This window comes from Corvus moneduloides, chromosome 1, assembly GCF_009650955.1.
Source record: "Corvus moneduloides isolate bCorMon1 chromosome 1, bCorMon1.pri, whole genome shotgun sequence".
In the NCBI taxonomy this organism is placed as follows: Eukaryota; Metazoa; Chordata; class Aves; order Passeriformes; family Corvidae; genus Corvus; species Corvus moneduloides.
Genome location: NC_045476.1, coordinates 25,735,255 through 25,762,178, shown reverse-complemented (window position 1 = coordinate 25,762,178; position 26,924 = coordinate 25,735,255). Strand labels below are relative to the sequence as shown.

Genomic DNA, 26,924 nt, shown 5'->3' with positions numbered 1-26,924 from the left:
CCGTGGCCTCACGGAAGGGGCCGCACACCGCCGCCCCAAGCTTCCCCTTCTGTTCGCCGACCTGACCAGGGAGTTCCGGCTGAGTCGCTCCTCCAAACCTGAAGAACCGGGTTCCCGCCCCGCTTCGTAGTCCGCGTTTTGTGTGTATGACATCCTTCCTCCTCCCGGCCCTCGCCCTTACCCTGCCTGGGCCCCAGGGAGCCTTACCTGCGGGCCAGCCTGCCGCAGCACCGGGAGGCCTCAGTAGGGACGGGGTAATTGTTTCACTCTTCCCTCCACCGCTGCCAGGGGTGTAAAGGCTCGTGGGTGTTCCGGAATCACTTCAGGCTCCTTCCTTCCCTCACTCCGTACGCCCAGAGATAGGGGAACAGTGGCAAAAGCCGCCCCAGGGCGACCACAGTGCCCGCCAGACACGGACCGTCGGCGGGCCGCGGCAAAGAAACTGCTGCCTCACTTAACCCTCTCCACCGTCCCCTCCCACCCCTTCCCCGTGAAGGGTTGGGGGAACCGGAGCTGTAGACAGACAAGCCGCTCCGCTCCAGGCCGCCCTCCTCTTCCCCGCCCCGCGCTCTTGCCTCCTCCCCTTCAGCGCCGGGCGCCTACAGCCACATCGAGAACTCGAGTGAGAGACTGCGGTAAATTTCAAACCGCTTGCAAGCCCCTGCGGAAGGACGAAGGGGCCGGTGCTAAGCAGAGGGAGAGAAAGCAAGCGCCCGACAGCCGAAGCGCAGGAGGCACCAGGACCCACGCTGACACCGACAGCCGGCACACTGCCCCGGCCCACGCACAGGCCAGGGGACAAAGCGCGCAGGCGCCGCGGAGGAGAGGGCGGGAGGGCAGTACGCCCGCGTGTGCAGAGCGGGCGCGGCTGCGGGGACCGCGCTGAGCGGTGGTGGGCGGTGCCGGACCCCGCCTCGCCCGGCTCCGCTCTGCTCCGCTCTGCTTCCCTGCCAGAGTCTCGGCGGGCTACCCGGCCCGTGACGGGTTGCTGGAGCTCTAGGCCGGGGTGGGTGACTGCGCCTGGTGGCGGCCTTTCAGCTCAGGGAAGGCGAGAAGGCGGTCCGAAGGAGCAGCACCCTCCTTTCGCTCCGCTTCTCCTTTCCTCAGCAGGCAGCGAAGGGAGGGGGGTCGTTCTCTATAGTGTGTCGTACTGCAGTGCACGCTCTCCGCCTCGCCCCCCCTTATCATCGGGCAGGCCGGCTGACCCAGTGCTGTGGTGGGGAGAGGTAGGTCTGACACCGTTTGCTTTGTGCTTCGTTCCCGGTTTTAGCTAGGGCTTGTTTTTATTGAGCGGCCTTCCCCAGGGAACGGCCTTGCGAGAGCTCCGGTAGGCCGCGGCCGACGCTGAAGAACAGCAGCACGACTCGCCTGCATCAGCTCCGGCCGGGCCCGTGGGAGCCGCCGTGCGCATTTGTGTGCCCAGCTCCCACCGCTTCCACATGCCACAAGAGCGTTTCGGAAGATTTACATGGATGGGTGCCAGACAGGGTTTATGGGTAAAAATCGTTTGCAGACATTTGCACCTTAGCTTATACTGTCCTATACACGACCAGACTTCTGTAATATCCAAATTTAAATACAAGCAGCTATCATAATCCCTAAGGATAAAATACAGGGAAAAAATAAATTACTATACTATTACATATATTGCAGTTTATACACACACAGTCATGAAACTTGATGACATTCTGCTGTGAGATAGACTTGGGATCAGACCGGTAGTAATTTGCTTTCCAACACCTCTGTCATTAAGTGCTGGGTGCCTCTAAAAGAGTGTAGAGATAATTAGAGGAGATGGCATTTTGTATGTTGGAAATCACATGGAAATGAAAAAGCACTGTTAAAATGACAAGCATAGTGGTAAGACGCAAAAACATGCACCAGAGTCCTAGACAGAGTTCAAACGTGTTACTAAAATAAGCTCAAGTGGATGTGCATAAAGTAAAAAAAAAGGGATATGCAAGTGGTTTAAATCTGTTAAAGTAGATGTATAACATTTCTTGTATTTCATTAGTGTTTTATAATTTTCTATGTGAGAAACCCTACACTCTCACAGTCTCTTTCCTCAGCTGATCATACAGTATAACCTCACCATGCTTCTTTTCAACATCACATTAATTTCTGTAGTAATAGAGGATGACCTCACTGAAGGGAGGCAAAGTAGAAAGTTTCTCATGGACCATCTGTAGAAAAGACCAAAAAAAGTACTGGCTTGCTGATTTTCAGGGCTTTGTGGAGAATCATAATTAAAAACATCTTGGGTTGTTTTGGTTTGCCCTAGCTGGTGGGAGGAGTCTTTTATTCATTCTTGAGTAGAGGGTTTGTGTAGCGTTTTCTGAAATGTGGCATGTCCTAGGTCTGTATCGGATGATTCTCTATTAATGTATCGCTGTTAAAGAGGATTTATTTTTCATCATTTGCACATTTTTCTACAATGAAGTGTTGATATTTTCATACTGCTAGTCTTTTGATATCATAGACTGCACACTTTTCTGTAATGATGCAGTAAAATGCATGTCTCCTTGAGAGGAGGCATGCATTTTTGTCACTTGAAAGAGGAATTGTTTACTTGACTGAAAAGCAGTGTACAGTGCAGTTAAAACAGGCAGTGGTACAGGATGGCACAGTAGCAGTTCTGAGTTCAGCATTGTTAATGAACAGCTAAACAGTCAGGTTATATACAGTTTCATTATAAACCTTCAGTTAGAAGCCAGAAAATGAAAGTTATGTTTGAACTTTTGTTATGAAATGACTGTGGTTACAAAACGAACAATTATTTATGAATATGCCTTGATTAAATTATTACTGAAGCTAGTATAAAGCTTGCTCTATTCATGATGAGTTTCTGCTAAAAATAAGTAAATTAATGAATGAAGTATCACTGGATCTGCCTTTGAATATTTTTCTCTTCACTGTGGTCTTTTTATGCAGTAGGTTAGTATAGGTCCCTTATCATAGGTAATTGAACTTGCTGATTTACTCTCTCCCTTTTCTCTGGAAATCTCTCTCTAAAACTGTTTTGCTCAAATAAGGCATTCTGTGGGTGGACTCTTAGGTCTTTTCTGAGTGATTGTCACCTAAGAAATTATTTCTAGGATGAATCTGTAAATCAGTTAAATGGAATACTTTGAACAATGTCAACTTCCTACAATAATATGTGTATAGTTTTAAAGAGATTTGGTCACTGTAACAAATTCTATGAGAGAAAAAATATGTTTACTTCTGCAATGTTTTCTGTCTGTGCAGTTCTGAATATCTGGTTTTTTTGTCCCACACTTTAGCATTTCTAATCTTCCCATGAATCTTTTGTTTCATGATTATTGAACTTTCTGGTTAAGAATGTAGTAGTGATGGCACACATGTAGAATTATAGTGTAACTTAATTCCTGATGTCATTCCTCTGTTTTCCCTTCTGTGTCCTCCCTATTCTTCTTTCTCTTTCCCTCTCATCCCTGCCACCTTCACTTTGTGGAAATAATAACTTAGAGGTATTAGTTTAACTGTTAAATTGGTTTACTGATGAAGACTCATTGGTTTAAGAGCATTTTAAGAAGTTCTGACAACCTCATGAAATTTTTTCTGTCGTTTCCATTTTGTGTCCTTCCTTTCCAGTAGTTTCCATCTCCTCAGTTCAGATACCATCACTCAGCAATTCATTTGACACAACTGAATATACTGTCCCCCCCCCCAGCTGTACTAGATCCTCTTCTTTTGGAGATTCCCAGTATTGTTAGTAATTGTTTGCTCCCCACTTCCCCAGAAAAAGGGTGTTATAATACTCCCTTGTGACAGGTGGAAAATCAACTTTTTGTGTCTACACCGCAAGATAAGTGTAAACCGCTTTTGTAATGTAGGGAGTAAGTCTTGCTTTTTTATTTGTTTTGCTTTTCAAAACAGTTATTGGATGTGCATACAGGAGCTTCTGCCAGGCCTTTTCAGTCTTGTCCTTCCCCTTTTGTTAAGAGTTTAATTTCTACTAAAGATACATTTCCATCATCAGATACAGACACAAATACATATTAAGTAAATGTTTTCAATCTCAGCATTTATATGGTTTTTAAAATTTCAAGAGGAAAAGAAGCAAAAAAGATGGGGTTTTTTGAATGACCTTTTGTATGTGATCTTCTGTCCACCAATTTTTTAATTCAGAAATTATTAGAATATATCTACAAAATCTTTTAAATCTTTCACAGAATTCATCGGACTACTGAGGGATTACTATCAGACTTTCCTTGTAAGGTTTTTGCATACGTATAATGTTCACCAAGTAGTGGAAAAAAACCAAGCATTCAAAATTCCTGGCTGTTTTTTGTGAGCATATGCACATTTCATAGCTGTTCTTATAGACTACAAAGTTTCTGGTAGTGCTAGGTGCTGCAGAATGAGTGAAATTTAGTTTTTCCGTTTACCTCATTTACTTTAGCACTGGAAAAATCTGTAGGGCACAGTATGATTCATGTACATACATAGGTATATTGAAGGGGATTGTTGCTCTCTAGGAGTAGAACTGTATGAGTTTCCATTTGGTTCCAATCCATTTTATCCTCACCAGGAAAAGAGACAGGCTGCTATGAGTAGAGCTAACTAAAAACTTTGTATTCCAATGTTTTCCCAAAAACTCTAGACAACAAAGTAAATGAAATATTTTTTAGAAAACTTCCATTTTAACACAGATTAGTTAATTGATCAAACAATTAAAAACAGAATGTTCTTGATGTTCTAGATTTTCACTGTTTTGGTAATATTTTTTGTGTGTTGTTTGTTTCTGTGTTTGGGTTTTTTTTTAAGTCTTTCAGAAATAAGGTGAGTATTGGAATAATGTGATTTATGTTCAGAATGTGTTTATCAGAAGATTTTTTTTTTCGGTTGCTATGGATTAGTATCCATGAGTCTTGTTTTGAAAGACAGGTGTCTGCCAAGGAAGGGCAGGAACCTCCCTTGGAATGGAAAATATTACCTCCTTCCCTCCAAATTATTGTAACTTTGAAATTACGGGGCTTTCAGGCAAAGATATGGGAAAAGGAGTAACTGTTTTTTACTTTTACTTCACTGCCAGCAACAACAAACGAAACCAGAAACCCAGTACCAGCCTTCTCTCGGCTGTCAGGCCCTTTCCCCTTTGCTGCAGTCACGGCCACAGCCGGCAGGGGCGCTGGTGGCTCCCGGCCGGGCAGGGCAGGTGCGGTGATTCCCCCGCGGCTGCAGGGGGCGCTGTGGCGCGAGCTCAGCCACCTCTCCACACGGGTAATGGCGGCGCAGCCGGCGCCAGAGATTGAAAAGGGGCTTCTGCCTTTGCAAACTCACGGGGGGCAGCCGGTCCAGTGCCCCTCTGGATGGTGAAATGGGCTGTAGCAGGAATCTTAGAGCAGCAAGCTGGAACAGCAGAGGTGAGCGCACCCCCCAGGGTGGCAAACAAAATGTAGCAGAAACTCCACAGCCCTAGCAGGAGCCATGGGGGGCTGGGCAGACACAGTGTACCGAAGACCCCGAAGCAGCGGCAGAAAACAGCGGGGCTGGACAGCAGCAGCCAGGCTTCTGCAAACAGCCGGGAGATGCTCCCTTGGGGGGAAGGGGGGGGTGGGGAGGGGAAGGGTCAGGGTCCTGGGTTTTCCCCTGTGGCACCCGAGCAGATGGTGAGGGTCCTTTCCAGTGATATCAGGTGTTAATAAGGTCCCAGTTCAACGGCTGCCGAGCAAAAGCCCACTCACGGTAAGGAAGAAGCAGTGAAGGACAGAACTCCACAGTGGCCTCAAATTCTCCCCACAGCAGCAACAGTACGATCTGCTCCTCGGTCCTGAGAGTGAGGGAGAGCGAGGAACTGAGCCCAGCTCGTCACCCATCAGCCAAGATCTCTCATTATCTCTGCACTTCCAAGGAGAAAGCCCCCTAGCTCAGAGACAGTAGCACACTGCACCCTTCCCCCTCCTCCTTGGCTGCATCTTTTGTCTCTCTTAAGTACCATCTTTATCATCTCTTAGGCAACAAATGGGAGAAAATAGAGCTAATGGAATTTGAGCACTAGGAATCAATGAGGGAGAAGAAAAAAGTGAAAAGTTCCCAGAAATATTCATAATAATTAATTTAAAATAAATACAGTTTAAACCATTCCTACTTACCCGTAAAATACAGCCTGATTAAATTTGTCTTTAATTTAGTAATTTACTTTATATAGGATTTTAATACAGCATATGCATCTGTAATCTTTCTTATGACAATATGTAGATCTTTCGTTCAATGAAATTATTGAAGCTACCAGAAGTGTCCAAATGTCAAGTTGTAACATTCGTATTGGCCAAAGTGAAAAGTGAATATATAATCTAAACATTTAAATAAATGAATTAAATTAAGTTGATTACACCCTGTAAATATGCATTGCTTTTTAGAGCTAAATATACTTGATTACTTGGATTCTTGTAGAAAATCTATCTTTATGTGTATTTTGTGTTGAATTTTCTGAGGGTTATGGCAGCTCAACCTTTCTGAGCTAGGAGTAAAAAGCAAATATTTATGTTTCTGTGTGTAATGTGTAGTTCTGATCTAAAATTAAATTTAATATTGTAGAACTCTGATGAATGAACAAAAAAAGATTATTTGCGATTTCTGAGATTTTGTTTGGCCTTTTCAGGAATTATTAAGATGATCTTGCAAATAGTCATGATCGTTAAGGGACATCCTAAATTATACCTATGCATAATACCTCTGCAGTTCTGAGAGACTTCTTGAATTATATTATAAGTCAAACCAATTGAAAGAGAGTAAAGAAAGCTGTAGATTACACAAGTGGAAAAATCTATCTGCAACTGTTTCTATGCTGAACAAATGTAAAAGCACTGTAAAAGCAAGATGTCACATATATACTGGACAATTCTACTTCCAGGCATGATTTAATTCTCAAAAGTGATATGACAGTCTTGCTCAACGTTTCTGTAGAATTTGAAAGGAGAGCCAGAGTAACTTTTGTGATGATTCATGCCTGAATATTTTGCACACTTACTCTTCTGACTAGCTCAGTTTAAAAAGTGAGGGAGAGCACACACAAACTGGATTATAGCTCTTGTGCAGACTTGTTTATAAGCATCCACTTAAGATTGAGACAGTTGGTTACTTATGCAACCTGAGCTCAACTTTAACAGATGTCAACAAAGGCATACTTCTAAAAAATGGGATTACACAACTGTAATGAGGGTACTGTTTGGCAAGGGAGGACTTTCATTACAGGAAGTGGCATGGGAGCAAGAAATAATGCTGGGTGATTAAAGGAGCCAAGGTTGGTTTTGTACATCTGGCAGTTTTCTTTGTAAAAAAACAACAAAACACTCACCCAAAAAAAACCCCAAACAAAACTCAAAAAAACATCTCTCTACGTGACTACAGAAAGCATATGTGGTGTCAGAATCAAGGCAAAACAAATAATTTTTTTTATGCTGTTTTTATAGGAGTTTTTCTGAGCAAAGCTGTACTTTGAACCACACCTTAAGCTTTTATGCAACAACTTAGCTTTGCTACTTTGTAACAGACATCGGCTTATTTAATCACTTGAGGCTGAAAACAGGAACTTTTAGGATTTATTAACAACTATAGAATGGGTTAATCCACCAATTCAAGAATCCTTCAAATCACCAACAGAAATTGTAACTTTTGATTTTATATATAAAATACTGTTATGTGCAATATGTATAAACTAGAACATCATATACTAATAAATTAAGTATTAAAACTGATAGAGGCTAAATGGAATCTCAGACAGGTCCCAGTGTCTAATGACAAGCAATTACTTAAATAACCCTTTCATGTTGTTAGGTTATTCCTTCACCGAAGATGTCATGGTATTCTCCGAACTCTCCATGTCTGCTTTGCTTCAAAACTTTTGAGAAAAAAATTAAATAGAGATCATACCAGTATAAGTAAGATGTGTACTGACTTTTCAAGCTTTTCTTGAGGGAAATATTCCTGGTAAGCAAGACAGCCATGCATATTTTTAGAAAAACCAGTTCTGCATCTGCATTTATCTACTTTTGATGTTATGGAGAGAACATTTGGCTGGGTTGCTTGTAAAAGATGGTACCAAGCATAACCAGTAGGATGAGAACTGCTATCTAAACATAAATGTATGGGTTAATATAACTAAAATTTAGTTGATTGAAACTACATAATACTTGTTGTGTTTCTCATAATTTGTCATTGATAATCTGCAGTATAACCTAGAGCAGGAAAAAAAGTGGCTTCCTATCTACATGTTGTTACTGATAAAACAAACACACCTTTTCTTAAAAAAAGAAAAAAAAGACCCCAGGGGAAAAAAATTAACTTCCATGCTGAAAGAGGAAAAGCAGTAAAAACTCTTCTTCCAAAGTAGGTATTTGAGGGTTGGACTTGTTTGTATTTGTCAGATTTAAAAGAGTAGTGTCCAGAAAGGCTACTAGGAGTTACTTTCTAAAAATTTAGTTCAGAAATTATTGAGATCAAGAAAAAAGTTGTAAAGGACACATTGAATTGAAACTCATCTGAGATTCTCGTAGTTGCAATTTTAATTACTGTGTTTTTGGGCAACTTAATACAGGATAAAAGTGCAAAATGGAACTAAACTATTTTACTTCTTCCTTTGACCATGCTTGGTCAAGATGAGCAATGTGAGAATTTTGCCTGGAAATTTTGTGAGAAATCCGGAAAGTTTTAATTTGAAATTACTCCTTTGATAATGACAAATAAAGATTACAGCCCAGCGTACACCCTGGAAAGTAATGTCAGTGGCTCACTCAGCCTCTCTGACACCAGCCCACGACTGGCACGGTGCTAAGTCTGTGTAAGGTCAACAGCTGATCAGAAGCGCCGTGGGCTGTCGGGTGTCCCAGCAGGGAGGGTGCAGTGCAGGCATTGCTGACTGGCCACCTGGGAAGCAGCTGCTCTCCACCCTAAGCCAGGCAGCTGGCTGAAACCCAGGATTGAGAACACCTTGGTTTTGCATAGAGAAGACCAGGGAGTGGAGTTTGCAAGGGTATAGTAGAGGTAAGAAAAGAGAGAAGTAGGTACAAAAGTATAAGCTGTTACTGCTCATCAGCTAATGAAAGCTGCTGCTGTTTGCAGCCTCTTGCTGGCAAGCTCTTGTTGCGGGTTGCTGTAGGAAAAGTACTCAGAAGGTCAGGATTGCAAAGATGTGAAGGTTTTTACACTGGTGTACTGAAAAGCTGATACTTATTATCCTTAGGTGGGTACTGCTGCTCTCCTTTCTCAATACTGTGATGTTATCTCTACAGTGAGGCCATTTTCTGATCCTTGTTCTCTTCTGTATTTGCACTGTGAAGTCTGATTTTGAGTCCCTTGTTTGAATTCTCTTGATAGTTTATATTTTCAGTAATTACACATTCCCCTATTTCAAAATATGTCAACAAAAATATACTTAAATATTTAAAATAAAACAGCCAGGAGTTTATGTTAAAAAGTAAACAATTCATGATTTTTGTTTAAAGGATATAAATATTTTCTGTTAACTAATGTGCTTGACAAGTTTCTCATTCTTAAAGGAAGCATTATTTCCATCATCAAGCCGATTAAGTATTTACACTCTTCTGCCTTCCCTCCTAAAAATCATATTCTCTGGAGGCATTGGAGGCAAACTTCAGTTTTCTATGCCTTCAGTGTTTCTATCTTCAAGCAGCCTTCACCTCTGAGCAGTCTTATTGTTAGACTAAATCAACAAAACAACAGTCTTCCATGACAGCATAAATGAAATTAGTTTCACTAACTAAAAGTAAAATTAACAGTTGTCATTAACGGAGTTTATTTCATAATTGTTAAATTTCTTGTCTGCAGTGGTAATCCTCTCAAACAGGCATGAGGGAATTCATTATTATTTTCTTTGCACCGTATAACAAAGCTTTTCACTTGCTTTTATTCTTTTGTCTTCCTGGGGCATCTCTGCATGAATGATGCAACTGGATTTACATATTTGTAAGTTGGTGCTAAAAAAGACAAAACTGCATTCAAAAAAGTGCAAATCTTTGAACTTAAGAAATTTTACTTGGTTTTCGGCAAAGAGTGATTTGAAGACTGTTCATGTACCTGTCTCTCTGGTCTGGATTGTGTTAGCAGTGTATCACCTCTCTGTTCTCTTTGCTCTGAGACTTCTGTCGAACAACAACTGTGTTTACCTGGGTGATGTCTGCTTTTCCAGTTTGCTCTTTGGAGACTAGGTATTCTCCTGAAGTGGCAATTTCTCCTTTGAACTCCAGAGAAGTACCCCCTTGATTCTGAAGTATTTCAGGCTGCTTAGGTAAGAGAAGTCACTTTTAAAACCACTCAATAGTTTCACAGCAGTTTTGCAGGCTTTAAAGTGATGGCAACAAGAGAATATTTTAAAAGTATACACTGTGTACTCTACATTACTGATGCCACAGAAGCTGAAGTACTCTCATTCATGGTGTTTTGTTACTTCAAAATGTTCCCTCCCTGTACCTAACCCTCCTGCATGTCTCCTGCTTGAGTACATGCTAAATGGGCTACACCAGAAGACCCCAAACCCCATACGGTTTGTAGGTAGTATATTACCCAATGGGGCTTTCTGACGTTGTTCATGCCTGTAAGAAATTAAAAGGTTTTAACAGAGGTTGCCAGGAAGGAAAGCAGTATGTTGTTTGGTTATTTGTTCCTATTGGACTGCTAGACTATAAAGAATGAAATAGCCAGAAAAAATACTTTGAATAATAAAATTAATGAATCTATGAAATGTCATATTCTGCCTAATTAGATAAACTTAAATAAACCAATTTTTAGTACATGGAGGAAGAGAATACTGCATGAAACATTTTCAGTGCAACCGTTAGAATACTTAGAACAAGAATTATATAATACATTATGCTGGTTAATGTGTTATGACAGCACGTGAAGAGTTACCTTTCTTCCAGTAGCTGAACAGAGCCAAAAGGAAGTTATGCCTTTCTTCTAAGAATTTGTGTGCATATTTGTAGTATAATTATGAAATTTTAACTGTTAGCAACAGTTTTTCTCATCATAATAATAGTCTTTTTCTCTTCTCTTGGGGTACCAACTGCAAGATTATCTTTGTGTTTTGGATTGTGGCACTTTATATTGAAGAATGAGGTGAACAGAGGTCTAGGGAGTTACATGACATGGAAATAACATTACTAACTATTTTGAATAATTACAGGGATGAACTAAATAAGGTAGGATAATAGAATAACAATAAATTACGCTTTACACTTGTAAATCAAAGACTGTTCAAAGACTCTCTTTAATTCATTACTGGTAGGAGACAGAATTACATCTTGATGTTTCCATGTGCTCTGTGTATTTTGACTCAAGAAGCCACTGCAGGCCTCCCTGTCTGAGCATGTCTGGTCTTCATCTCTGGTAAATAATTCAGTGTAGCACTTCTGTGAAGAAGTAGTATCACATGTTCAAGAGAAAAGAGTCATAGAGTAGAAATCATACTGTAAATTCTTCAGTAAGCAGTGACTTCCATCATAATTCTGAGTTTCTTTGGCAGCATGCAAATTGCTGCTAAATCAGAATTGAGAAGCTCCAAATACAGTTCCTTCTATCATAAGGACCCAACAGTAATGGAAGTATAAAAAGAAATTGCCTGAAATCCTTTAATTTAGCCAGACAGAGTAATAAAACACAGTTGTCTTGTTCTTTTTATGCCTGGCTAGTTTACTCTATGTTGTAGTACTAAATGAACTTGTAGAATTTCTAGTATCTTTCTAGAGCTGAACTTTCTGATTATGACCTCTGTCTGACCCAAATATACTGAATACAATTTAATACTGAGACAATCCTGATCAACACAGCATCTGTTTTGTCTTGTCTCCCAAACGTCTATTCCAAATGAAGTTTCAGATGCTGCAGGACAAGTTGAGGTCAGCCTAGTTTTTCATAATAGAATAATTTGAGTTCATATTTGGTTTGTTAAAAATGTAACTGCATAATTGCAACCCTTAGGTTAAAGCCCTTTCCCCTTCAAGAGCCATGGAAAAGTTCAAGTGGTTTGAAGGAAATTACCAGAGGAAATACTTGTGTGAAGACTTGTCAGTGTTTTGTGGTGATAAGGGGTTTTTTTAAAGTGTTTCTTTTTCTTGTGTAAATGTCACATTGCAATACTTCAATTACAGGCATCAGAGTTTTTTTTGGATAATTGGAAAACTGTTACTTTGCTACTTAGAAGCTATGTGTTCCATTTTAATACATGAACACATAAATAATATTTTATATTAGTGAATCAAGATGTTTATTTTATATTAACAATTAAACATAACTATTCTGTGAGCTGTACCTGATTTTTTTAACCCCATATCTCTGGCCTTTTCCATATAAGCAAGGAAAGGCTTAATATGTGAGAAAGGAGTGTGGAGTCAAAGTGACAAAGTGAGCAAAGTCTGAGAGAGAACAATTTGATTATTAGAATTTTATTCTAATTTTAAATAGTGCATGGTAAGAGATGAAGATGCAGAGTCACATACTTGGAGCATTCTGAGCAGTTTGGTAATTGCTTCCTTTTAAATATATTTTTCAAGTCAAAGACTTTGACATCTCCATTTGCAATATTTCTTTGCAGACAAGGGAGGAAAGGAAGCATGTCAGCATGTCATCCTTATATACAGGTGAGCTCCTAGAAATGATGAAATAGCATGAAAATGCAACAAGGGAAGCATCTCTTTTCGTTATGTATGTACACAGTTATGTAAGTGTCTTCTAGCCAAAGGATTAAAAATATTTTAAATGATAAATCTGAGAACAGTATCAAATAGTCTATGCTTAAGTTCCATAGCCATCACTAAGTTGCTGTGCAGTATCTTGAGGTTTTCAGAACTTAGTTTACTCACCTGTAAAATGACTTGTGTTTATTTTATGGACATGCCATCAGACCTACCACACATTGGTTTCTAAAGCACTTCAAGAAAGCCAGATATCCTGTGTGCAAATCAATACTGAATAATAACTGTGCTTCTATAGTAGTTCAGGAGAGGTGATGAAGTATTCTCCATTTTCAGCTGAAAGGCAAGTTACTGTTCTTTATGTAGAAGTGTCCTATGGCCTCTTACTGAGAAGTAGATCAGACATGAAAGGAGTTTCAAGCCTGAAGCCTTTGGTCTCTTCAACCAGATATTCCACTGCATTCAGTGGGTGGTAAAGCTTGTAGTTAATCCTGGCAGCTAGAAAAGGGAGTTAAGTAGAGCGAGAAACACCTCCCTCCAAAACATTTCACTGAAAAGTATAAGGAGTAGGGAATTGAGTATGCCACTACTCAAGCAGTATTATAGCAATATCCAGATATTATCTTAAGCTGACAAGTTTCTAATCTGAAAGTGGTGTTCTTAGAGATGTTACTTTCGTAATCCTTATGTCCTGAATGCAAGCACTAATTGATAGATCTAGCTGCATAAAACTTGTCCCTTTGTTGTGTGAAATTGTAATGGCTTTGTGCAAACATGAAACAAAAATGTGTATTTGTTCTGTGTCAGAGACTGAAATGGTTTATGCCTTAAACATTGTTATGAAGGAGTTTTGCCCATTATAGCAAAAACTATAAAGACAACCACAGAAGCCCACCCCTCCTTGAAGATGCCTGACTGGAACTTTGGACTGTGAGATAGGCCGCCTCGGTAAGATAAAGAGGACACTATTGTTCAATCGTCTTAGGTCTAGGGAGAGACAAACAAGGCTAAGGGGAAGGAATGCATCCATAAGAAAGCCAAACAGCAGAAAATCATCCCTGGCTGGGTTTGGGGTACGGGACACCACAGCCCACAGAGGCCAGGTTTACACAGACTCCCCCAAAACAAGGGGGGAGAAGGAGGTTTCGGGTGTGTGGCGTAACCTCTGGTCAGAGGCACTGAACATCCATTCTCCCGTACACAAACCAGCTGAGCTGTGAAACTCCCAACCCTAGAAAAGCCACATCCACGGTACATTCATGTGATAGGCAGCTGAGGGGGTGTCATCATCCATCAAAGACCCCCCGAAGTGCTCCCCAGACTCATTCCCGAGGCCTTGCACTACAGGACTGCATGTGATGCAAAGTGATGCAACAGGTCCAGAGTCTGCTGCAAGAGACTGTGTAAAACTGCATCCCCCCCCAGGGGACGTACCTGAGCGTTCCCACCTGGTCTGGGCATATATTAATCCATTGGATTCTGTGCTTTTTGGGGGACCCTCGGGGACCCTCACCACCCAGAAGACCAGCTGGAGAGGATGAATGGAACATCATTGGGATCCATGGAGTGGTGATATTTTCTTTAATCTCTCTTTTTGTCCCTCCACCTCTTTTCTACTTCTTTCTCTTCCTTTTCTTTCTCTCTTTCTCTCTCTCATATTTACTATTAAATAAAATCCATACTATTGACTTTGGCATATGGTCTCATTGGCACCTTAATTCAGGCAGAGACATTTGTAATAACTTAAAAAACTGGACCATAACAGTTCTGTTTTGTAGATTCCAGAAATTGTGATGCAGGGAAGTAGTCTAATTATTCCTAAATTGTAACTTTCTGTATTCTGCATACATCAGTTTTATAAATTTGATGTCTGTCTTGGTTTTGAAAGACAGGTGTCTGCTAAGGAAGGCAGAAGCCTCCCTTGAAGTGGCAGATATAACCCCTTTCCCTCTGAGTTACTATAATTTTGAAAATCAAGGGCCTTTAGGCAAAGATGTGGGAAATAGGAATAACAGTTCTTTACTATTATATATATAACCAGTCAAACAAACAACAATAACTATGGCAGTAACAGCAAACAATCACAAACCCAGTCCCAGCCTTCTCGGCTGTCGGGCCCTTTCCCCTCGGGTGCAGTTCCGCTCGCAGCCGGCAGGGGCGCTGGTGGCTCCCGGTGAGCAGGGCAGGTGCGATGGTTCCCCCGCGGCTGCAGGGGGCGCTCCGGAGCGAGCTCGGGGAGCACGCGGCACTGGTGGCCTGGGGTCCTGGGGAAGGATGGAACAAAGGCTTCGCAAACCGCTGGGCAGCCGATCCCGGACTCTCAGGAACGGCAGGCTGGAACGGCAGGCTAGAACGGCAGGGACGAGCCCAAATCCCGGGTGGCAGACGAGATGTATCCAGATGGGAAAACCCCACGGAGGCCCAGGCAGGCAGGGCGAGCAGGGCTACCGCGTAGCGAAAGCTCGAAGCAGCAGCGGGACAGGGCAGCCACAGCCCGGCCTCCAGCAGGGCAGGGAAAACGGCTTTGGGATCCCGGCGTTGTTTCCAGCAGGAAGAAAAACGGCCGAGAAGAGGAACCAGCAGCTCCTTTCTCTGCAGCTACTCTCTCCTGACGCTGAGAGAGAACTGAACCCACACCCCGGTGAAACAAAAAGGTGGCTAGGCCCTTTTGTCTTTTCTTAAGTACCCGGCGATTTATCGTCTTAGTAACAGAATGGGGGAAAATTCCTTTAACAGGAAAAAAACTAGGTCTCTTAAAAACCCCAACAATGTCATAGAAGGAAAGTATTTTCCTTAATGACCTATCAAATTATACAGTATTTAATTGGAAAAAATACTTCCTGATTCTCCTTGAAATAGCTGCTTATTTTGATGGTGGCAAATGTTATTCAGTCCATTTCTTTCAGAATCTGTTATACTATGACTTAGTGAATTTTCTCAGCTGTGTTCTGCTGAGTGCAGCATCTCCAGTGATGTGGTTTTAGATGTTCAGTATTTTATCTAAAGCAATCATGCATATTAGGGTTTTTTTAGCTCTTCCCAACTCAGTGTCTCAGATCTTTGCATGGATTTATATTGTGATTACAGAAATAAGAATGAAAGTATTCAAGTGAGCATCTGCTGCTAACTAATTTAAAATCAAACTCATTACTAGCATTACTGTTGATAAAAATGATTGCTGGTTTATTACAGCTGGTAATGGGGTCCGAGGCTGTGACCCAGGAAGAGATGACCGGTCCGGGAAGATGGTCCCGAAAGGAATTGCCTGCCCGAGGTCCGGTGTCTTCCTCTCAGCTGCTGGCAGAGGAGCCCTTGCAGAAGCTGTCAGCTCTTTAGTGATTATCAGCTCGTGGCTTCAGCTCAGCTCTGCAGAGCAGCCTCCAGGCCAAGCCAGACCAGAGAGAGAGACGAGAAGGCTCGTGTGGCTGGTTCCGCACGAAGGTGGCTTTATTATGGGTCCCCTCCGGCGAAGGGGGAAGCCAGGGGCGGGCTCTCTCTAGGCCACAGGGGCCAATTGATCTTGCTTTTGTAGGGATACAGGGGATCAGCAAGGGGACCAGTGGATTACAGGGGGTCTGGGACAGACCAATGGGTTACAGAATGATCTGCATAGGGTCTCCCAAAGGATTGTGGGTCTTCCTTTCCTCGCCATGACCCAAGTAGTTGCCTTTCCAGGGAGTCCTGCTGGGAGATTGCTCAATCTCCTTATCTCAGCAGACATCCCTCCAGGGCAGTGGCTGGGCATACCCCACACTGGTTTATAGCATAATTGGCTCCCTTTTCATGGTATTCAGAGTTTTTAAGGTACAATTAAAGTAAAATAGAATTTAAGAGAAAGGTTCTGACACTCTAGAGAAAGTAGAAAGGAAACACCACTTAACAAAGTAGTGATAAAATTAAGAGTTTTGTTTTAGGAAAGTCAGACTCTTGCAAGGTCAAATCCTGTCACTCACTTTTAAATCTCTTAATCTCTTATATATTCCCATTCATAAAAAAAAAAGATGTCTCGAGTAAGCCAGTTTGCTGCAGTGGTTCTTAGTAATTTGTCTTCAGCGGCTGAGCTTGCACTTTCTACTTTTGGAAAGACAGGTACATGGCATGAAATGTGATCTCTTAACTTTCCCATTAAAACACAGAGGTTCTGTTCCCTCCCAGGTGGAGAGCAGCAATGCTTGCTGCTTTTCTTCTCTCCGAAGTGATTCAATTCCTCTTGTCTTCTCAGTGTGAACAATTGCAGCCTTTAGGTTACCTTTCAGCTTTTTCAGACAGTGTTCTTTTCATAGCCTTGTGCATTTTGAGCACACAAATCTGACTTCTCCCTCATGTCACTCACCATCTTAATTCAATTCATTAATTAATTCTTTCCTCTGTTTTACTTGCACTGAGTTCAGGCCAATATCTAGGCACTACAGGTGAATATATGAATGCACAAATAAACAGCATAGACTGTTTGCTATGAAGTCAGGCAAGTGGTAAAGAAATTTAGTATTTGATGTACAGTAGTTTACTTAAAGCATCCTTGGACACAGAGGGATTTTACAGCTGATATAGAAACTTTGGGTTTTGTTTGTTCCCTGACCTGAATGGTATTAAACTCTCATTGTTGTAGTTTTAGTATTTGCATGTAATGTAAAACATGGTACAGTTTTGTATTTGTAATACTGACAATGGCTCTGCAGAGGCATAATCTTCTAGAACAGTGTCATCTGGTGGTGGTTGTAAGTCATACCATTTAAATATAAAAGTAAAATTAGCAATCGGATCACGCTATAAAAATACTCTGATTATCCCTTTTATTTATATTAAAGCTTTTAGGGCTCTAATCACAGTACTATAAAGAATTTACTTTGCACAACTACTTCTCATTCTGTAGGTTGCAGGTACAACGAGTTGCCACAATTTTCACTGCACTGTCAAGTAACGTGCTGTGTTTTGTAACATTTGTATTGAAGTAAAGACAATACTTCCAAAATGAAACTGATTGCATGTGCATCTGTGCAGGATACACTCCCTGACTACTTTAACATCAACAATAGTATTTTGAATTTTATTAGTAGGAGTAGAAACTGCAAATATTACCAAATGCAACATTCTGTAAACTGTGTGTAAAGAACTGGTTTGTACATAAGCTCTCGAGGAGCAGGTTGAGGATGATGGGTTAAGACAGATGTTGTTAAGGCAGTTACTGAGAGATAATGCAAATGAAGAGTGCAGAAAAATCATAGATGCCTTACCAGGGGATCCTGAGGTAACAGACATGGTCGAAGTCTGCGCTAAGGTGGGATCTGGGAACCAGAAAAGGTCTGCTTTGGCTGCGTTCCTGCAGCCTGTTCACACATCTGGTCGTGAACCAAAGCAACCAAAACAGGTGAAAAATGGAAGCGGCCTAAGCTCGGTTGTGTATGCATCTGGATCTAACTTTTTAGCCGGAGTAGCGCCGGGCGTGCCTGCCCCGAGACTGCCTGGGTGGGGTCCGCTGCCTTCCTTGGCGCTGGACTGTTCTGCGCAGTCGCAGAACCGAGCCATTGACCTTTTAATACAGCATCTGCCTTTGCTGACAGAGTTACCAAAGGATAGAGGACCTGTTCAGCTTGCTACTGCAGCGGATGCCAGAGCCACCCTGCCGCGCAGGGTGCGCCGAGCCTGCGCCGCCAGCACCGCCCGCGCCGCCCGCGGGAGCCACGGCTCCAAACCAGGAAGCGGCGCGGCTGGCGGCGAACCCAGAAGTAGCGCTGCCGCGGGAAAACCTGGCAGCGGCTGCGGAGCGGCGGGCAGAGGTGGCCTAAGCCGAGCCAAAAAGAGAACACACCGATCCCCCAGTGCAAGAAGTGTGGCAGGCCAGGGCATTGCTCGGACTACTGTAGATCCCAGACTCATGCCGATGGTCGGCCTCTGTCGGGAAACTTCCACCAGGGTGCAAGAAGGGGGAATTGCTCTCCGATGCAGTCTCTCCCCCAGAGAGTGGCACAGATACAGGCACAGGCCTACCCAGCCACCCTAGAGACAGCACCCAGGGATCAGACGGGTTTGACGTCCACACCGCAGCCGCAGTCGTCTTAGACTCTAGCGGTATTTATAAGGTTCCCTTGGATGCATATGGACCCTTAGCCCAGGGATCCAGTGCGATGCTGGTGGGAAAACCTGACGTTGCCCATCAAGGAATCTTAGTGCACTCAGGAGTTATTGACACTGACTTTAAAGGTCAGATTTGCGCTATGGTCTCCACGCAAAAACCCCCTGTCACTATTCCTGAAAAGACCTGCCTTGCTAAATTAGTGCCTTTTAAGTCTTGTGTCCCCAGGATAGAACAACAAACTCACAAAGATAACGGCAGTGGATCTATGGGACTTCCGCAGGCCTTCTGGACTGCAGACATCTCTGACCAAAGGCCACAGATGACATGTACCCTGGTCCTGCCGAACGCCCGTCCACCCCGGACTCAGCTTCGAGTCTTCAGATACTGGCGTACAGTGGCTACCTTCAAAATGCGTTCACCCTGACCTACAGCACCAGAGGCAGAACAGGCAACCTCCAAATGATGACCGGAACACCAACCATCCAAATGGCGACCAGAATGTAGATCATCAGCCTAATGACTCTTCTGATGATAATCAAGATGTCAACCATCAGGCAGATGGTCCTTCCACAAGCAGAGACTGGGATGGTCCTTCCACCAGCAGAGACTGAACTTTAAATTTCTTGTTATGGAGTCAGATAGTTAAAGCCTTAAGGACATATTTAGAATTAATAACTGATGTAAATTTCTATTTAGGATTAATAGTATAGTTGTTATCAAACAAAAAGGGGGACTTGTAGATACAAAAATGCCGCTAGCAAGGATTTTCTTGTTATTTTCTAAGTCCGTGAGAGACTTTTCTCTCTCACAGAAGAGGTAGCAGAGTAGGTAAACAACCAAACACCTGCAGCCTTGAAAAGTCTTGTTTATAGTATAGTAGAAAAATATTTTGACAATGGATGTTTTAGGATTTTAGCCAATCACCCCAAGGGGTGGCTGATCCTTTGTCCAATTAGACTATGAAGAAAAAAGTCTATAAAAGAGTTTGTAAAATACTTAAATAAATCAATCTTGCTGCACAATTCCTGCCTGCTGGATCTTCTCTCCTCCTCCTCCCTATGGCTGCAGGACAGGGTGATATACTCTAGGGCCCAGGCCTGTGGTAGTAAGTAGGAGCTAAGGTAGTTGAGATAGTATCAATACTTCCAGTAACAGAATTGCTTGTTATCTGAACTTGAAAAAGCACTCAATGGGATTACTTGAGTAAAGTTAAGCAAATTGCTCACCGAAGACTGTATGTTTGTGAGCAATCTGAAATAACTTGCAACATAAAACTGTCCAGCTCCTGACTGCGTCTGTCTCCCTTGCAGCAGCTCCGGTTCTCATGGGAAGCTCAGCACACTAAGTCAGCAGAAATTACTTACTCTTTTGCCAGGTTAGTTTTCTGCAGACTGAACATGCAGAAATTACTAAGGAGATGGTCTGACAAGCAATGAAGCTAGCAAAAGGCAAGGAATGAGATGGCAGGCATGTGTGGGCCAGTGTTGCTGACAATTAGAGAAATCTAGACTGGTGTGAGAATAGTCTTCTACATTTATGCTCTATTCCCTTTCCCAGAGAAATACCTTAACGACTGCTATAGATTTAATTTGGAACAGATTATTCTTAATTATATACCATAACCAGTGCCTTTTGCAAGTATACATTTATCTTTTGCAGAGAGCACCATAGTGTCATATTTCTCTTTTTTAAATCTGTGTTAACTGGTGTACTTAAGGAAGATAAAAAAGGAGGGGCATATCTTCACTTTCAACTTCTTCTTTTAACTTTGCAAATAAATATGCTAGGATCAGATTGACCCTCTAGAAAAAACGTATCATTCAGCTAAGTATGGGATTTTGACATTCTGTGTGTAAGAATGTAGTTTGAGACATTTCCTCCAGGACTTCTGGGGGGTTTAGAGTAAATGCTTTGTATGTTGCAATATGTTTTAATCAAACTTGCTCAGATGCTAAAACATTTAAAGTTCATTTAGAAAGCTTTTGATAGGATTTTGCAGAGTTATCATACATATCTTCAGAATCTGGATACTACTGCTTAATGTGGGATACCGTTTTGTATTATTGGAGTAATACTAGACACATAGCCATGCATCACAAAAGATACTGTCCCGGTTTGAGACAAATGCAAAGGAACGTCTGAAATGAACGTTCTCTGATAGAAGGCAGGTTATAGCCACCCCTCCCCCACCAGGTTTGGAAAGGATTTTCCTTGGAGGAAAGTGAAAAAAAAAGTTATTTATTTAACAAGCAGAGTGCGCACAGGCACAGGAAAGGGAAAAAAGAAGAATAATGCTAAATAATAAAACCTCTTACTGTGGAGAGAAACCTGGTAAAATTCAAAGTCCTTGTGGGTGGGACTCTCTCCTCTCTGGAGCTGGGTTTCGGCATGGGCCCCTCCGGGCCACGGTGTCGGGTCTCCCGAATGATATTCTGGTGTTGCTGAACAGTCCAGAAGAGAAGAAGAAGAAGAAACCAAAGTCCCAGGGCTCTGTGCTTTAGCTAATGAAGAAGAAGCTGGCTAAAAAACCAAGGGAATACCACTTTCTTCCCTGTTGCAGAGAGCCGAGAGCAGCCAGGCAGAAGTAGTTATCTGTGTTTTTGAACACAACGCCGAAGGAATTCCACCGGCTCTCCCCCCTCTCCTGGAGCTAGCTTTAAAGGCACAGAACTCATGTCTGGCATAGGGCAGACGATAGGGAGCACAGTATCATACAGTCACCCCAGGACAGATACCAATTCAAAAGTAAAGAAATTCACATTGATTTTTTAAATACCACCAATCTATATGTGATTAAATTATATATACAAATATTATTTCATCTATTTCTAAACCCCAGGTTAGGCACCTCCTGTGAAGAACAGGAGGTGATTAAGTACCTTGAAATTTACACAACAAAAGACCTTGCTGTAGTAAAAAAAGTCCCCTAGAAAACATCCAATTATCATATGATTACCAGATTATTATTATTGCAACCCATTAAAAGAGTTTCAATTAATAAATCCCCTTACCACTTTCTGTAGAACTAAGACTTTAGTGTAGGAAAAAATTACTTATTTTATTATAGTTTCTAATCTCAAATTTATTCTCTTCCACATAGCCTTTAGTCCTAAGAAAACATCTGTACTATGAGAAACACTCAGAACATACCATCTCAAGGTTTAAATTTCCGAAGGAAATAATACAGAGCTCTCTTTTGTGTTGTATACATTTTATGAATTAATTTTAAAAAGCTGTGGTTTTCTATTTGATAGCTGTAGGAGCTAGAGTCCTTTCAATTATGCATCTGTCCATCAAATTCACATACTACATTTAGTGACTTAGGTTTAAATCAAAAGAGTAATCTGAACAGAAAAAGAGAATATGAGCTAGCATTTGTAATAGAGAACATAGGTGTGAGAGGATCATGGATTTATTAGGTTATTGAAGGTTGTTAAAGGGTTTCCCAAAACATTTATCAGGCAATGCTCCTCTCACTTGATAACCTCTGAATTTTGCAGCCATACTGCTGCATGTCATATTTAGAGGAAACAGAATCTACCTCACAAGTAGAAAATGTTTAATTTTTATGGATGCAATAAACTGAGTTGCCCATTTTATGTCTTTTCCTCATGGACTGCTATTCAGATGGTTTTGCCCTTTTAGTCCCAGAGACTTTTTCCTATACTTCTGTTTCAACCTACAGAAAAGATACCCTACAAATCTTCAAGATACTTACCTGGCTGTTACAGCTTATAGGTTCAGATTAACTTTTTTGAAGGTGTTTGCAGTCAGTAGTTGTTCTCACCAAAAATCAGTAGAGTGTGCAAGTCACTGCTGTTATCTGAAGCATGCATAGTAGTCTTAACAGGAAGACACAAAATAGAGTCATTACCAGTCACAGTTTATTTACAACTAAACAGATTGCTGAAAAATATTTTTTGTTTAAACATGTTGCAAAAAAACTAGAAAAACCAGCTGTTTATTTTTGCTGTATATGTATCTTGATTATTTTTTTAGTCACTGTAACAGCAAATGGGAAAATAATTTCCTATCCATTTTCTCCCTTCAAATTACTTACAGATTTCAGGAGTGTATTTCAGTGAAAACATTTCTGGGTGTTTGTGATTACTGCATACAGCCTCCTTAGTAGGAAGCTTTACAGAAGACCACACGGTTCGTTGCTTGCAAACAGCACCATGTATTTTTTAGCCTTCATACAATGTCACTGTCAACAAGTTTCAAAACAGTCCCATTGTTGGAGAATGAATGCTGGCTACTGCTGACAGCATTCAGCATCTACACTGGCAGCACTGAACACGCACAAACGTCATCCAACGAGGGATCTAAAGCCAGAGGTTTTAACCTGAAGTAGCCAAGAACATTTCCGCCCTAGTTTCATGGAGACAGTAGCACAACAATAGTAGCAAACACTGCTTTTCCACCTTCAATGGTATTTCAGTCGTAACAGTGTATCTCAGGTTTACAAACAGAAGGTTTCAGGGTGGACTAGAACGAAAACTTCTCGACTTTCTTATCAGCGGATAGGTTTCCAGGCAGTTTCAAAAAGCAACTTTTGGGCATTTCTTAGTCGGAAGCTTTCACAAGCCCAAGAACCAAGCATCTTTTTGTTTTCTTGCTGCCCGATTCTTCGGCTTGTGAAAGCTTGTCCTCGACACTGTCGCTGACCGACTCAGGAGGACTCTCACGTGAGGGCTTACAGACCCTCAGGGTCAGCATTCTGGTAAATCAAGCGTCGCCGTGGCGGGGTTTAAGGTACGGCTACGGCGGCGGAAAGGTGCAGCGAGGGGGTGTAGCTTTTACCGCTCTGTTTTTCCTCTCTCCCGACAGAAGCGGTCACTCCTCCGCCCGCTCCATTCCCAGGACGGCACGGCCTCCCGCACCCGCCGGGAGAGATGGAGCAAGTGAAGCCAGGCAGCGCCGCTCCGCCCCGCCCCGCCCCGCCGCGGTCCTGGCTCCCAGGGCCGCTCGGGCTGCACCTCCGCCTGCGTTGTGGGAGGAGTAGCGCCGGGCATTGCGTTCGGAAGTTTGTGCCTCGCCGCACACCGTGCTGGCCGAAGCGCTCGGCTTCACGTTGGCTGCGCAGGCGCAGCGGTCGCGGCTGCCCGTGCCCCGCGGAGGGGCGTCCGAGGGCCGAGCGGCGGTGGCTTTGCGGGCCGGGGCGAGGGGAGATCGGTTCCGCCGCTCCCTGGGCGCCCCTCGGCGCCTGGCCGGTCGGCCCGGAAGCCGTACCCTCATCCCCTTCTCCATCCCGCCACCATGTTCAAGAAGCTGAAGCAGAAGATCAGCGAGGAGCAGGTGCCGCCGCGCGGAGTGGGGGGACGTGCGGGCTTCCTCCCACCGCAGGTACGGCGGGGAGGGGCCGCTGGGAGACGTGTCCGCCGGAGCGTTGTGGGTGCTTGTGACGGCCTTACACCCGGCGGGGCGGGGCCGCGCCTCGCCCGGGGAGGCCTTGGTTGTCCCGCGGGCCGGTCGGACCGGCCCCGCTGCCGCAGCCGCGGGAGGGACGCGCCGCTCAGGCCTGGCCGACCGAAGGCTCCGGGGTCGGTCGGCTGTCGGGAGTCGCGCCCCGGGTCGCTGTCAGCGTGGTTTCACTAGAACTTCGACATCTATGTTCGTTGTTACCCATCCGCCTCATGCCAGAGACCGTGCTTCGTTTTGGCCGAGTTACAAAGGCTGACTTGCGGAGGAATGTAAAAACCATCTCTTGCTTGAACATCAAACAGAATGAAACAGAAATGGGTTTCTTCCTTAGCATTTAGCGTAATGATACTTTCAGGTGCACTGAATAACAAACCAGCATTGAGGTCCCTCGTTATCCTTTTCTCTCATCTTAGTGTTTATTCTTTCAGTTCTGTGCGTCCCTTCTGTTTCCATGTTTTAGAGGGCTGGTTTGCTTACCTCAGCCTTATTCTTGGATTTTTTTAAACTGTAGATTAATTGAGCGTATAGTATAAATCAGAACAAGGCATTTATTTATTTGTTCTAGTCATAACATTTTTCTCTTGCATGTACTTTCACTACATTATTACAAATGTTGGATTCTAGAAACGGCTGTTTTTAAGTGATAATGATACACACTAGATATAACACGTGTGCAGAGTATCTGTCCAAGTGACAGTGGCCACAAAAATGTTGTCATGATTTCACGTGTGTATCCAAGCAGAATAAATTCTCTCTTAGCAAATTTTGGGTAGAAAGACTTCAACAAGTTAACTTCCTATTGGCAAAGTCTTCTGGTAATGTCTGCCTGTGTCTTATTGCTAGGTTAAGTATCCTTTGTATCTTGGAATCTAAAAGTATAAAACTGAAATAAACTCTGAATTCTGTGAATGTTAAGCTACAGGCAGGTAATTTAGTTAATTTGACAAATAAGTGATTTGTTGCCTGGGCTTGATCTGAATGTAATCTGAGCCACTGGGAGATTTGGCGCTGCATAGTCTCAGTATTAGACCATGGTTTCAAAACTGCTGACATTCAGTTATGTTGTATTCTTTGAATCACTCATTTGTGAAATAGAAGTAAGATTCTTGGGAATGGATCTATTGTGAAGTTTTATGTAGCTTGTTGAGTCTTACTTTAAGGCCTTCCATAGTTATTAATTTTGTGCCTTCTCTAGTTAGTGAAGTATATTTTTGTTAGTTGCAGTTCAGAGTGCTGTCTTAATTGCCATATGTGGTGAACTTTCAGTACAGTGTAAAAAGATTGAGCTGCAGAGTTTACTGTTTTCAATATGCAGCAGCTAAATTATAATACCTTTCACACAGTATTGTAATCCATTTAGTTCAGGGTATTGTAATCCACATAGTTCAGGATACTCAGTGCATGTGTTCAAGAGTTGGTACTTGCTTAAAAGCATCCGACTGAATAAATATGGGCCTACATGCATGTATGCACCCAACAGTGTAATATACTTCAGTCTTTATCTGGCTCTTGAAAAATTAACATTGACAAATACCCTGAAACCTGATACGAGGGCTTATGATAAATTATACCTAGTGTATAGACCTAGTGTGCTGTACTGAGGACAGAGCAGATTATGTAACTCAAGGGTTGACATAAGTGGAAAGGCAGAAGCAAAAAATTACTGCATATTTTTACTTTCATGTAAAATAGTTGTCTTGCAATGTTTCGTACTCTTCAGTTGCTCTCATGGGACACTAGGGGGAAATAGTTAAAATTGATCTTAGAAGTAAAATAGGTTTGTCTTCTCATTTCTTGTATCTTATCTGAAAACATTCTCTGAAGGAGGACGAAGTGAAGTTTTGAGGCTTATAAAATATACTGTAGTCTTGCAAAAAGTGTGGGATATGCTTTTTTCCTTTGCTTTTAGTAATTCAGATCCTTAAAATGCATTACTTCCTGTCAAAACGTTTTCAGATCAGATTTTCCTAACTATTACAATTTCTTACTTTGTGAAACTCATGTTTGCCTTAATTTTTGCTCTTTCCTATACCCTGTTGTAGAGGGGCTTCACTCACTATGCTCTATACCCCCTCTGCTCTACTCATCTCCCCTACATGAATAGAACAATTTTTTTAGAAACCCTATGAATACTTTGGTATGATTTTTTTCAGCAATACGTAAAGCTTTCATGGTAAATAGCTGTTTGGTACTCGTTAAGCTGTTTGACTTTTGAGTAGTATTTTTGGGTTGGGACATTGGTCTACCTCATCAGACCTCTAACTATGACAGATTTTAGAATAATTTTGATATAGCTACCACTCCTGTTTTCAGCAGTGTTCAGCTGATAGAAATTTCAAGAGGAGGTAGGGTCAAGACGTGCATGTGCTTGCCTTGTATATCCCGGGTCAAGTGCCCCTGGGCCCTTCCCCCAGGTGGAACTTCTGATCGTCTGACCACTCTGGGGCTGGACTGGGGCTCCAGGGGTGGAGTGTGGCGCATTTCCTCCGGTGTGCCAGATATTGGCAGCCACTGCAGGGCTGGGATACAGGTCCAGAGGCATGGGGTGTGTGGAACAGGGCATCACCTCATCAAAGCAAGGCCTGAACTTTCCCTTCCCCCGCACACATGCTGGAAATGTTTTGAGCCCACAATTCTTCCAGCCTCTTGAAATAGGTAATGAGAGATCTTGCTAATTACTTTTTTTTTTATAGATACGCTTGTTGATACTTTACTACTCATTCTATTTATACTGAGATTTTATATTTGAAGTT

The 26,924-nt window shown here is 42.5% G+C and overlaps 2 protein-coding genes across 19 annotated transcripts in view; one reads left to right on the top strand and one right to left on the bottom strand.

Moving 5' to 3' along the window:
* LOC116441101 (leucine-rich repeat flightless-interacting protein 2) overlaps positions 1-815 on the bottom strand; it is a 62,620-nt gene extending 61,805 nt beyond the window's left edge. For 2 of the 7 annotated variants that reach the window (XM_032102672.1, XM_032102663.1), the window contains exon 1: positions 208-809. The gene's annotated coding sequence lies outside the window, so the exon portion shown is untranslated. Of the gene's footprint in view, positions 1-207 lie in introns of all 7 variants that reach the window. The other 5 variants (XM_032102690.1, XM_032102685.1, XR_004238885.1 and 2 more) reach the window with 4 other exon arrangements.
* A 73-nt stretch (positions 816-888) lies between these two features.
* GOLGA4 (golgin A4) overlaps positions 889-26,924 on the top strand; it is a 98,511-nt gene continuing 72,475 nt past the window's right edge. For 5 of the 12 annotated variants that reach the window (XM_032102579.1, XM_032102569.1, XM_032102560.1 and 2 more), the window contains exon 1: positions 23,814-24,093. In XM_032102579.1, coding sequence (XP_031958470.1) covers positions 24,007-24,093 — 87 coding nt within the window. In that variant the 5' untranslated portion in view covers positions 23,814-24,006. Of the gene's footprint in view, positions 1,227-23,812; positions 24,094-26,924 lie in introns of those variants that run through there. The other 7 variants (XM_032102617.1, XM_032102595.1, XM_032102601.1 and 4 more) reach the window with 3 other exon arrangements.